The following is a 14500-nucleotide window of genomic DNA, read 5'->3' on the forward strand; positions in this document are numbered from 1 at the left end:
AGTCCGACACAATGTTAGAAAGTCAAAATTATGTTTTCCAAGTTCTCAAAGGTTAATCGAGTTTCCTTCGTTTTAAAAAGTCTGACATAATGTCAGAAAGTCAACAATATTTTTTTTCGAAGTTTTCAAAGTTCTGACAATGTCAGAAAGTCTACTGATTTTTTTTTGGTTTTCAAAAATCAACGTGGCACGAGTTGGCTTTGCGCAACGAAAAGACCCTCGGCCCAAAAAATATATCCATGTCAAAAAATTAACAGGGAAATAAAATTAATTTTCTTTCAAAAATCTGCCACAGGTCCCAGAATTGCTCATAACGGATGGAAACTATTTTCAATCTATTTGGGAGGTTGAAAATGAGATACATACATCTCAAATTTCAGATTTTCAAGCCAATTACGTGAAATTAGGATATTTTCATATTTTTAACCCAAGGAGGGAGTAGATTATTGACAACTACTGCAAAATGTATTTCTTAATTTCAAAAGTCCTAATAATATTTATAAAATGTATTGGAAAATTGTGAATTTCGCTGATAAATACTCACTCATGAAATGAATTGAAGAGCTATGTATGATCAGATAAAATATTTATTTATTTATTTATTTATTTATTTATTTATTTACAATGAAGGACCTCTGCAATTTCACACAACCATAAATCCACGATGGTATAATCTAAGCGTTCATTACACCCACCATTTCGTCCATTCAAAAGAAAAAACATTTAGCCCAAGTTTGCTACAGAAGCAATAATAATGATGTATCCAATTACCGTCTTCCAATTTCTATATCTATCTATTATTTTGAAATCTCTAAAAAAGATCTCACAACTGTTGACAGGGCGAAAAAAAAAAGTCAAGAGATGAAACGTATACGTAGACGTACCAAAACACAGAATTACATTCTACAGTATCGAAAACACAAAATCAAATTTATAACAATGTACAAGCACAAGATGGAACCATATTCGAGTGTAACAGATATGATGAAATTGAATCCATTGCAAAATGGAGCTATCATACATTATACCTCATGAACCAAACATCTAATACGACATTTTCTTTGGAAACGATATCGGTATATAAATTAATATTGCAGCTATCGCGTAGTCTACTATATACCAGCAATACTCTATTTTCTGTAATTTCAACTTTCTTCTCCCTTCCACTCTCCTCCTTTCGCTTCAACTAATGCGAAAAGGAACTTGAAAATTGCGCAATATCATATCGACGAGATACAACTGATAATTGAACTTAAAAAGTTTTGAAACACAAAAACCATGTAAATCAAACGAATACCGTGGTATCAATTTAAACTTTAACCGACCATGGGACCATTTCTATACTTACACGTAGGATGATGATAATAAAATAGAGGTTAAAGGCTGATCAAAGGTAACCATTAAAAAAGCTGCGACCTGTATAGAATGAATTAAAATCGGTTAAAACAATGAAAAGCCTCTCACTGGCCTAAGAATACAGCTCGATAAAAACAATACTGCGAGGTAGATGGGACACAAATACGAACTCGTATTCGTGAAAAGCACACCACGACACCGATGCTGATGCCGCCGCCAAAACAAAAGCACCACAACATACGAAATACGATGCTTTTCAACATTCAGATATCCGCACTTACGGTACTATACACCAATCAACGACTAAATTAACGTAACTGATATTGTTTTTTGACCTAACAAATTAATTAAAACGGGTTGAAATTTTCTCCTAGCGTTTTCATTAGGTACACGAGCCAACGAGCGAGCGACATTTAACGTTGTTTTTGCTCAATTTTTTTCTCGATGTAAAACCCTTCCTATTGTACTACCCAGGTAGAGTGCAAGTGGAAGGAAAAACCTTACGCGCAAATTGTTAATTTGCGCGCGTACCGTGTTTACATAATCGTACAACTACCGCGTATACCACCTATACACTCGTACGCCTTAAAATCTTGGCTAGATTAGAACCATTCTCGTCGTCGAGTCGTGTTTGTCGTATATGAGGCCTGACAATCACGCGGACCTTAATTTAATTGCGATTCGCAGGATAAACCTGGATGTATTTGAAGCATTCGTAACGAGTTCTCGTCGTGTTTACTGCCGCAACGTACATTTTTTTAAAAAGCCTCACCTTAAGGCTGGTTGTTTCACACCAAAACCACCCTTTTCCATCTTCATCATACTTCGTACATCGTACATCGTGCATCGTATTACATCTATTTTCATTCAAAATTTGAGATTCAAGGAATGAATTTTTAAAAGTTCGTAAGAAAAAATTCGGTAAAAAATTGGAGTGGAAATTTTTACGAAAAAAATGTAGTCAGTTCAATACTTACAAGGGAATCTCTTGAGGTGCCACACTCCGATTTGAACGGGACTGCGATTTTTGAAAAGAGCATAGTCTAAAACCCCCAAAACCAAATTTTCATCTGCCCAAGTTCATTTTTCGATTTTTGGCGAATTTTTGAAAATTCAAAATTGACTGTTTTTGGCGATTTAGGTTTTTTTTAAAAAAAGTAGATACGTACTTGATCAGTAAAAATGGTCAAAATAAGTCCCAAAATTAATACGGTTATCTTTTGATTTTTTAATTTTGAAAAAAGTTGGTCAAAATACCACTCTTGAGGTGTCACTTCCAAAATCGGCTCAAATGTAGATAAACTCGTTAAAGAGGTCGAGTATAATACACAACTCGATTTTTAGCTGTCCAACTGCATATTCACGCCTTCTGGAGCAAATTCAAAATTCTGGAGAAATTGATAAATCGCACTGGAGGCTCTAGAATGGCTGGAAATCGTGAAATTTGGATTTGGGGGGTTAGTTTTGGACAAAATACAGCGATTCGCGTGAATTTCAAAAATTTCCACACAAACGGGAATCTTTTGACTTTTTGGATTTTTTAATTTTGAAAAACGCAGGTCAAAAAACAACTCTTGAGATGTCACTCCGAAAATATAAACTCGTTAAACAGGTCGAGTATAATACACAACTCGTTTTTTAGCTGCCCAACTGCATATTCACGCCTTCTGGTGCAAATTCAAAATTCTTTAGAAATTGAAAAATCGTGCTGGAGGCTCCAGAATGGCTGGAAATTGTGAAATTTGGATTTGGGTAATTAATATTAGTTTTGGGACTTATTTTGACCATTTTTACTGATCAAGTATGTACTTTTTTTAAAAAAAGCGTAAATCGCCAAAAACAGTCAATTTTGAATTTTCAAAAATTCGCCAAAAATCGAAAAATGAACTTGGACAGCTGAAAATTTGGTTTTGGAGTTTTAGACTATGCTCTTTCCAAAAATCGCAGTCCCGTTCAAATCGGAGTGTGACACCTCAAGAGATTCCCTTGTTAAAATGGAATTTGGAAAAATGCCCGAAATTTTGGTGAAAACTGGCGAAGCAGTTCACTTCAAGTAAGCATAGGAGACAACCGAGAACAATTTTGAGCTCCCTAGCCGTAAACAACGAGCTGAGTGAGAGGTCCTCAAAGTGGGATCATTTTTGAAAAAGTGTTTTTTTTTGTCATTTTTAGGTACTATCATAAGTCCCGTGGGGACTGAACCATTTTCTGCAAAACAGGTTGCGTAAGGGCTCGAGCGAGAGAAGAACAATTTTTTCAAAAATGCCTCCTCTTTGAAGACCCATTCTCCCCTACAGAAACACCTCCGGAACCAAAAAAATTCCTGGATAACCTATAACTCAAAATTAAGTCCTCATTGAATTATTGAATTACGTTTAGAATTCTTAACTGCTTGGACTCGAAAACTTCCTATTTTCATCTAAAATAATTCAAGATTTTCGCAAGAAACCGTCGCAAAAATATACTTACCTTTTCGGTTACTCTTTTTTTTTTGGCATGTCCTCGACATTTTTTTCCCTACCGAAATATAAACTAAAGTGGAATACATTAAAACAGGCCATCTTATTACAAATGCGCTTCAGCCGTTGGTAATCAAAAGTGTATCATCTAAGCCGAAATATCTTTTAATCGCGAAGAAAAAAAACCTGCGCGAATAATCCTCGCAAAAACTACACACTCGAGACTAGGCAGTAGTATACAGAAATATTTTCCAGCCATATAATTGTGATTTATTTCAACGCTTTTCCTACAAATGTTTATTTTATTCATTAATTTTATTTTTAAACCTAAAAGGTTCGCCCATAAAATACGAACACGCTACCACGTATACCAGCTTATAGTGTACTTCTCAATTTGAAAATAAAATAGAAAAAAAAACATTTCCCCCAAACGTTATACTATAGTGCTCTCTATATATACCTACCTAATTACAAACGGAAGAAAAAAAAACATTCTAAGCCTAAATTTATTTCCTTTATTGCTCCTGCGCGCTCATTTTAAACATCTCAAAAACCCACAACCGCGAACTTTTAATCAGACGTGTACGTGCTATCCTGTCGCTGTTTGCGCCGTGTTCGGTACTCTTATATACACGCGGAATAGCAGGATATCGATGATTTGCTCGCGAATCACAAAATTAATCTTAAGTAATCACCCCGAGAATGTGAAGGTACAAACGGGGCAGAAAATGGGGTCGCTTCGAGCCCGCCGAAGAGATTTTAGTTATTCATTTTGAGACGAGAAATTGCTAGGAATCCAATTCTAAGTGGGGCAATTCGTTCGATTTGTTCGTGAATTAAAGCATAGCTTAGACGTGTAACAGGAAGAATTAGTTGGAGTTTGAAGGAATTTTTTTTCAGCCTATCGGTATAATTTTGCTACTTATTTAAAGTCAAACATGATTCTAAATAATCAATGAATTATTGTGAAATGGTGAAGGAGGTGGTTTTTGTGAGATATTCGTTATCGTCAATGAGATCTTTTCTCTATTGAATACAAACCACGACAGGTCAAAAATTTGTTCCAAACTGACAAATTGGCACAAAGTTTGAAATTTTTTCAAAATTTTACCAAGAAAAAAAATTAAATATCAAGCAAAAAATATACAACCCATACAACAGTAAATCCAAATTGTGCGTTTGAGCAGACGTTTCGAAGGACACCCCATACAGGCTGCAAAAAATATTTCAAAATCCTCGAAACCGCTAACGATAAATCGTCCATGCAGTAAATTCAATTTACCGATGCAAAATACCCCTAACCAAATGGAACTTGCACGTGTTACTATACGAGATTCCTCGAAGGTTTACCCAATTTTCATCAAAAAAAAGTGCTTACCAGAAGAGGAGAAAACTAGCGAATAAGTAATATGCAGAAACCGATACTCGAAATTTATCGTGATATACGTTATCGTTATAAGCCTACCGCCAGTTACTACTTGGTCATTTCAAACGGCGCATATGTTTCGTGAAATTTATATTATAGGCGCGTTTTTTCAACCTAATCCCGAATAAATTAAATGCAAACGTGATTTTCAACCCCCAGTATTTCCTCAGTCATAGTAAAATTGTATATAGAGGCATTCTACGCCAACAAAGAGAAATCTTGCCCTGAATCATTTTATGATTTTTTTTTTGTACCTACTTTGATGGTTGGGAATTGTAGATTTTCAAATAAGTTCTGATTGAATCTCTAAAGCACAGACTTTCAGGATGTTGCCAGATTTCATAAATGATATAGCAAGTAAAAATAGGCAAATCGGCCCCTCGCTGATTTTTAGACAAAACTGCGCCCAAAAGGTCGATTTGGATGAGAAAAAAATTGTGAGGAAAATTTTGTACCCGAAACGCAATTACATATTTTATAAGTGAGGCCAAAAATGTGTGATTTTAAATTAATTTTTTCATTTTTCGCCGAACTGAGATGAAAAATTCGTTTTTTGGAATGTATTCCCAGTGAGGAAGGTAACTTATGGATTTTTAAAAAAATCCTTTTGATGATTTTTCGCTGACTTATGGCGTTCTGAAACTTTTAAATGGTCATTTTGTAATGAATTTTTAGACGTTCAGTCATCATTTTTTCAAAGAATAGGTAAGTATGCGTAATTTGTCCCAAAATATCAAAATAAGAATTTCAAGCTTCCAAGTTTCCAAGTGGTGCAATATCAAAATCAAATCCTGTGGACATGACTTCTTTGTCAACGAGACTGGAAAAAATTACTTAATTGAAGATCAATTGAAAAAAATTAAGAAAACTTTCAATTTTATTCTGTAATTTTTCAAGAGTTTGAAAATCACGATTTGCAGTTGACCATCTACATTTTTTCAGACTAGTAAGTTTCCTCTATAAACCCAGTTTCAATCTTATTTTGGCCCATATCGGATTAGAATCTTGGGATTTTGGTGTTTTGGACATGAGATACATAAAGAAAACTGGAAAAGTAAGGAGGTAAAAATCAGTAAAATGCCCTCATTTTAATGAAAATCTGTATTTCAGACGTTTTTGTACATATCCAATAAACGGACCTTGAAGAATTGGGAAGGAAAAAGGATGATTGGCCCCAAAACTTTTTGAATGGTGAAAATTTACTTTATTTGAATGGATGTTTAGATAAAGTGAGGCATGAGAGACCAACCTGTGATACTATTTTATTTTTGGAATGTTGAGACCATCTACCCCCTCTCCTTCCATCGCTCTTCAGAGCCCAGTTTTGTTTGAAAAGCCGTTAGAGGTCGATTCAACCCTCTCAACCTGCTCAATTCAGTTGGCTCAGTCAACTTGAAACTTCCAACTCATCAAGATCCTTACACTTTCCATCATCCACTTTGGAAATCATCAGATTTTAATATATTTAACTACCAATTCTAAATAGTAACGAGAAAACGATGAAATAAAATCTTACCTTCGTTATCAATGGAAAAATATCCCAATCCGTCGCCTTCTCTGATCGTATAACCAATCCTCGAATCATCTCCTTTGGAATCAGCATCTGTAGCCCTGACCTGAGTCACAAATGTACCAGCCGGCTGATTCTCGGCCACCGAACACGACACGACGAAATCATCGAACACGGGCGCGTATAAATTTTCGTTCACATCGATCACCTCCACGACCAACGTTGCTATCGAACTCATCGTAGGACTGCCACGATCGCGAGCATCCACAATCATCGTATGCACTTGGCGTTCTTCGAAATCCAAAGAATTACGCAGACGAACCGTACCAGTGGTGCTATCGATGCTAAAAACGTTCTCTGCTTCTTCACCTATGATGTGATACTTGACTTTACCACCTAGATCTAGATCAGGATCAGTAGCTGTTAGAATAGCGATCACTGTACCGACAGGAATATCTTCTCGAGCTCTGACTGTGTAACGAGGTAACGAGAAATTGGGCGAGTTATCGTTTACGTCATCGATGGTTATCCTGACTAGGGCATCGGAATGTAAAGACATTAGATCATTGGCGCCATCCGAGGCACGTAATATCAGTTCGTAAAAGCTTTGTTTTTCTCTATCCAAAGGAGCTGCCACGTATAAAACTCCTGTTACCGGATCGACGGCGAATTCTCGAGCATCGTAGACAATCGAATAGGTTACTTTGGCATTATCACCTTCGTCGATATCGGTTGCGTTGAATCTATGAATAATCGTACCATTCTCGATATTCTCGAGGACTCGAAGATTGACTAAATTTTTCTCGAATTTGGGAGGGTTATCGTTCACATCTAGCACAACGATGGAAAAAGTACGTGAAACTGATTTTTGCGGTTTGCCTAGATCGTAAACGGTTACGTTCAGGTCGTATTTCTGTCTTCTTTCTCGATCCAAATATCCTATTAGTTTCAATTCACCATTATCCGGATCGATTCTGAATGCCGAGTCGTCATCTCCCGAAGATATACCGTAAATTAATTTACCATTATAGCCCAGATCTCGATCACGTCCTTTAATCACAGTTAATATATAACCCAATGGTAACGACTCGTTGACACGTATTTCAGTCGGAAAGCTAATGAATTCTGGAGTATGCACGTTTTCACCATATCTGCTGGGCATCATGGCGAACTCTTCCTTGATCGAAACAGGCAAATTGTTTTTCTCCGACAACGCTGTCAACTCGGTGAACCTCTTGGTGACTCCTGTATCTCTGCAATCGAACACAGCTCGATCTTCAACGATTGGTTTGCCTTCGACAAACCTCTTCGCGTTCACCAAGTTGATCCTGATACGAGCAGTATCGCTAAAATGGCTGCCATCGGTAGCAGTCACGTTCAATTCACGTTCATTGCCTGGTATATCGTTCAAGTCGCAAGTAACTGAGATCGTGCCAATATTGCTATCCAAAGTAAAACACGAGTCTTCGTTTCCAGAAACTATTCGATAGCTGATGTAATTAGCTAAATCGAAATCTATTGCTGATAATGTCAGGATCTCTTTGCCAATAGGGATGTTCCTGGGCACGTGGCCAACACAGTCTACTTTCTCGAACTGGGGTCGATTGTCGTTAACATCTTTTAGATTGATCCTTAGTTGCATTTCAGTCTGTCTGCGGTAGGGTTGACCCCAATCGGAAGCTCTGATTTTTAAAGTATATTTTCGACGCATAGATTCGAAATCTAACACTTGAGTCGTCTTAATGATACCGGCAAAGTGATCGATCTCGAATGGCACCGGATTTAGATTAGCTATGCTATAAGATATGTACGAATTCTCACCGGAATCTTTATCTTTAGCCAAGACTTTGGTAACAACAGTTCCAGCTGGTTCGTTTTCATTCACCGTCACTTCGTCTTCGCTTTTATCAAACAACGGATCGTTATCGTTGGTATCGACAACGTTGATTTTGATCTTGGCTGCAGTTTGCTTTCGAGTACCAACGTTTCCTTGATCTAGCGCATTCACAGTCAATGTGTAGTAAGGTCTAACTTCTGCATCCAACTGCACAGCAGTATACAACATTCCAGTATCGGAATTTATCCTGAACACTTTGCCTTCATTGCCTCCGACAATCTCCAACCTGACTTCTGCATTTTTACCTTCATCGGCATCGGTAACTTTGACTCTAACGACTGGTGAATTTATCGGCGCTGTTTCTGGTATATTCACCTCGTACTCTTCTCGATCAAATACCGGAGCGTTATCATTCAGATCGGTCAACTGAACAGTAATCGATTTGAACGTTTCTCTCTGAGGAATGCCCTTATCTGTAGCTCGTAAAGTTAGATTATAGCCTTGCGGAGCCAGTTCCCTGTCCAACAGTCTTAAAACTTCGATATTATACTCGTTCTTCTTGATGCTGCCATCTTTCACGCTGGGTCTGATTCTGAAATGTCCTTCCGGATCACCATCGACAATCTCTAACTTATCTATCTCGCCGTGGATACCGGAATCTCGATCTTGTAGTCTAACAATTGCGTAAATATCAGCGTTGGATTGTTCGATGATTCCTGGTAAGTGTTGCACGTATATTTCAGGACCGTATAGATTGACTTGTTTGACATGGATCTTCACTATGGCCGAGTTTGGTTTACCTGTACCTTTCATCACAACGCCTCGATCTTTTGCTATGACTGTTAACTCGTGCAGCGATTTATCAGTATACTTGAGCGGTTTGGTCAGACTAATAACACCGGTAGTAGGATGAATAGAAAATTGCTCGTTACTGCCTAAAAAGCTGTAATAGATTTCACCGTTGATGCCAAGATCGGCATCTTCGGCCATTACATTCAGAATACTGCTATACAACGGGGTATCTTCGGTAACAGTCGTCTCGTATTCGGTTTGTAAAAATAACGGGCTTAAATCATTCGTATCGAGCACGCTGACATGTACCACAGCTTTGGTTTCGGCAGCAAACGTCCTGTTCTTGGCATGATTGATGGTGGCCTTGATGGTCAAAGCATATTGATCTTTTCGTTCGCGATTCAACACATCGTAATTACCAGTTCGCGTTCGTATCAGCAAGAACCAAAAATCACCCACTTGACGTTCGTCCGCCTTGAAGAACCCATCTTTATTACCGTGTTCTATCTTATATCGTACTTCCAATTCAGGATCTCCGCAAAAGATGCCCATTTTTTCCTCCACTCGTACGTAAGTCTTGCTGGGCGAGTTTTCCGGTATCGAGACATTGTAGGCGCGTTTAGTGAATCGTAACGTGTTCGGTGATATTCTACCAGTAGCCGTAGACGCCGCTGCTGCACCATTGTAACCATATAACGACGCCAGCCAAACGATTATCCATACGAACTGCCATTTTCTCGTCGCAGAAAACCATCGTATTTCCATATTTTTTCCCGACTTCCTCGCTGACTCTTGTCCAGCCCTCGTTATCACCTCATTCCGTTATATATCAGCCTCGGCGTGCCTGCGCTATTCAACCCTGTAACATACAAACAAACATTTTGCTCGTTAGATAAAAACAACGATGAACGACAGTACACTACACGTGGTACTATTTTTATTTTTTCAACATATTATAGAAGGGAAAATTTAGCCTTTGGCGTAGGTACATTGGTGTATAATACTTTTGAATCTGAATCTGAATAGATTCGAACAAGTGTAAAGGACAATTTCAATTAATACTCTCGAACAATCAATGTGCCACGTGCGTGCAAATGAATAAAAACCGAATCGATTTAATCGCGCTGAAAACTAGGTTAATGGAGATATAGTACCACCTAAGAGTTAACATATTATACATTACAGGCATATTGCATTGGTATCTGCATTAACTGCTGCAGGCTGTAACTCTTAAATGCATATAAATGGTTTTATAGACAATTATTTAAAATGTGAAAATATGGAAAAAGACGTGAATATCACTTTCTCTGGGTTAGAACCGAGTGTAGGATGAAATCGTGCTAGAAAGAGTAATCAAAACATTAGCTAAATTGAGGTTTAATCATAAGACAAAATTGGAAAAATCCAGAAAAAATTTCAAAAACCGTTTTTTTTTAGTCAGGAAGAAAATTTGAAAAGGTTGAAAAATCGAAATTTCCAAAGGACACAACTAATAAGAGAACTTCTCGTGAAGTCTGTTTCTGATTTGAACAGAACCGCAATTTTTGGGCAGAGCATGGTCTAGAACCCCCATAACCGAAACTTTAGTATGTAGTCCAAATACATTTTTCTGTTTTTGGCAAATTTCTAAAAATAAAAAATGAAATTTTATGACGATTTATGTTTTTTTTTTTAAAAAGTGTTCATGACATGCAGACCAGCAAAAATTATGAAAATTGGTCTCAAAACCAATATTAACTCCCGAAGATCAAATTTCACCATTCTGAGAAATTCTGGAGCCTCCAGAGCAATTTTCAATTTCTCCAATGGCGCGAAAACGAATTTGGGCTGCTAAAAATCGAGCTGTGGCTTATTTATGACCTGTTTAAAATTTAATCCACATTTTAGCCGATTTTCTGGCGAATATTTCATACATGTACCTACTATGTACTTTTTTGATCAGCATATTTTGTACCCAATGATACAGGAGAAATTTCAAACTACTCTAGAGGTTCCAGAATGGCTGGAAATGGTAAAATTCTGATAGAGGAGGTTGTTTTTTTTTTCATTCATAGAAAATTTTTTGAGCTTTTTCTCTTGTAAATTGCACTGGTCTAAAAAACGTGCTCGAAGTGTCCGCCTCGAAATCGACTCAAATGTGGAGAAACCCTTCAAACAATAAGCTGAGAATAAGCCATAATTCGATTTTTAGCTGTCCAAATAAAATTCCATGTTTTCCATCAAAAAACCTTTTTTTGTTGAAAATTTTGGGCTCATTGTAGAGTCTCAGAGCCTAGTTTGAAAAAAAAAAACAGATTAAAATTTAAAATAAATATACCTATCTGAATACTTTGCAAACAATAATTCGAATAAATTTTTTTGATCTGGGCTCATTATGAGGTTCTAGAGCACGTGTTGAAAAAATGAACCAAAGTTCGAAATAAGCATTCTCAAAATTTTTCAATATTTTTCTAGAGTTGGAAGACTTGTTGCAAGATCTAAGTTTTAAAAAAAAGGTCGAAATTCGAAATCAGCAACCTTGAAAACAAAACAACCCAATAGCTTCAAACGAATTTTTCATTTCTTCCCCAATTGGGGCTTATTGAGATGCCTAAGAGGCTCGTACTAAAAAAATGAAATGAAATTCAAAACCATCTTTCCGGAATACTTAGCAAAGCACACATCACATGAATTTTCAATTAAAAAAAAAACGAATACTTAGCAAAGCACACATCACATGAATTTTCAATTAAAAAAAAAAACGGAGCTCTGTGAGGCTCAAAGGGTTTGTATACAAATCATAAGTTAAAATTCGAAATCAGCGCCATTGAAAACTGAGTCTCATGATTTTTAATTTTTTTCAGAAATTCACAAAAAAATGAAGAGGATGTATTTTTTTGGAGTAATCAAGTCCCGAACCAAAACATCTAGCCCTACAATCAGATTTTTTCAAAATTTTGAATGGTAGTCTCTGATGCTGGCATTAAACACTTTTTGATCAGGGATAAAAAATAATGCTCGTTCTCAAACCCAACCAGCAGAAAGAATCCACAAAAAATTCAATAAAAATCTAAATCGGGTCATCCGAGTGTATAGAAAATTTACAGACGTATTGCGGAAAGAAATGAGACTTAGAATTATACGTAGGTATACCTAATTAATAAATTAGTGTACCTAGAAGTTTGATTGACATCTGCGATGAACGTTATAAATCTTTCAACAGTAATTAAAAAGTTTTACTAGTAAGAATTTCAGGTTTTAAATGATTTACGACTGCATCAATTGTTTTCTTTCTTAGTTTAATACGCTTTCTCCGTCTAATAAATTGGTTAAATTATCCTCCACGTAATACAGTTTAATAATTCGATTTCAAGGACTAAAAAGTGATAAATTTCTAAAATAAATTAATAAATAAACGATGTCATGTGGTATGACTTATGTTGCGAGAGAAAAGCTATAAATATAAGTCGAGTCGTTGAATAGGTACTTTGGTTTATTAACACGTAGGCTATAATTGGTTTTATTTCAAAGACTTCTCTTTTACCTCTGGACGATCTGTTACGTCCAGGGTAAATTTTCGAAAAAGAGTAAATTTTTAATTTCGAGTCGATATACGAGAAAGGTAGATATACGAGACGACGACGTGAAACTGGCGAATTAGCAGTTCGTCGAATGTGTCTGCGGTATCTTATTACATTAGAGCAATGAATTCTGATTACGACAGTTTTCAACATTCGAATGCAGAAGAGTGGAAAATGTGTCCTATTTAATTCAGCTGGCTATTCGCAATTCGTCGGTGGTTTTTGGGGTTTGCTTGGGTCGGGTACGTATAGTGTAGTTAATTTGGCGCGATACACATGCACAATATGCTACATAAAGAGGAAAAACAACTAAGGTATATGGAGAAAAGCTGCACCATAAATGTAATAAATAACAACGTTATTAAACAATGATAACGTAGGCAAAATCTCGGCGGAGACACACGAGATTTTTATAACGTATATAAATCGATTTATACCATAAAGATTTATAATGGCAGTTAAAATTGCGCAGAAATTATTCGTCGCTGACACGCGATCTTATATACAACCGGAAACACGTTAACATTCGTATTTTACCATATATTCGACTTAATCCCTCCACCTACCCCTCCCTAATCATTTATTTATTCAACGTCGACAATAGTTGTATTGAAATTTTATCAATTTTTTCTTCTTATTCGCGTCTTTTGAAATTAAATTGATACGTTACGCGGTCTTATGATGTTCAAGTTGAAAAAAAAATCACCACCTTATGCGTTCTGTGGTTTTTTCCACGACCCCAACTACCAATCGATAGATGTATACGATAAAGTTTCGTAATTTTGGTTTTTAAATGCGAAAACGCAGGTATATAAATTGAGAAAGATACCGAAGGAAGTTTTTTTTTTGGTTGAGGGAGGGGGGCAAGACGCATTTTTATCAAAATGATAAAATATTTACAACTAAGCGTGAAATTTCTGTTGAAGAAAGTTACCGGGCGCGAATTGAAGTAAAATTTTGTCGTTGAAGATGTATCATAGAGGGAGGGTGGGGGAGGCGTTTCATGAAAAAATGATTATAATGTTGGTATGCGAAGAGCAGTTAAGGGGGAGAAAAAAGTCTCGTTGGATTTGAAGTTGCAAGAAGAAGAGGAGGAGTAGGCCGTAAAAAAGTGTTTGGTTGCTTCGATGAAAAAGGAAATTAGGTTTCGAGGTGTCTTTGCTTGGCGAAAATTAATTTATGCGTTAATGTAATCAACTGCGAAGTGGAAGAGAAACGATTTAAGAATTAGTTGAAAATTTAATACGAACCGGGTTGAAAAACGAGTTCGAGGCGGTGTGGTGTATTTTCTTTCTATGATGGAGTAAATTAATTTCTCGAGTTATAAATACGTGTGGATTTTACAGCTAACGATATACTTAAAGTTATCTCATGGGTGGTGTGTATCGATCAATTTTGGATTTTGTTCTTATTAATGAGGGAACCTTTGCAGGTGCCCGCCTCCAGAAAGAGCATGATCTGAAATTCCAATAACCAAAATTTCAGCTGCTAAAGTTGATTTTTCGATTTTTGGTAAATTTCTAAAAATTCAAAATTGACCATTTTTGGCAATTTACGCGT

The 14500-nt window shown here is 36.5% G+C and overlaps 1 protein-coding gene across 6 annotated transcripts in view; it reads right to left on the bottom strand.

The window, feature by feature from the left end:
- kug (kugelei) overlaps positions 1 to 14500 on the bottom strand; it is a 359846-nt gene that overhangs the window by 114076 nt on the left and 231270 nt on the right. For all 6 annotated transcript variants that reach the window (XM_065351184.1, XM_065351180.1, XM_065351182.1 and 3 more), the window contains one exon: positions 6758 to 10239. In XM_065351184.1, the coding sequence (XP_065207256.1) occupies positions 6758 to 10145 (3388 nt within the window). In that variant the 5' untranslated portion in view covers positions 10146 to 10239. The remainder of the gene's footprint in view (positions 1 to 6757; positions 10240 to 14500) is intronic.

Source organism: Planococcus citri, chromosome 2 (genome assembly GCF_950023065.1).
Source record: "Planococcus citri chromosome 2, ihPlaCitr1.1, whole genome shotgun sequence".
In the NCBI taxonomy this organism is placed as follows: Eukaryota; Metazoa; Arthropoda; class Insecta; order Hemiptera; family Pseudococcidae; genus Planococcus; species Planococcus citri.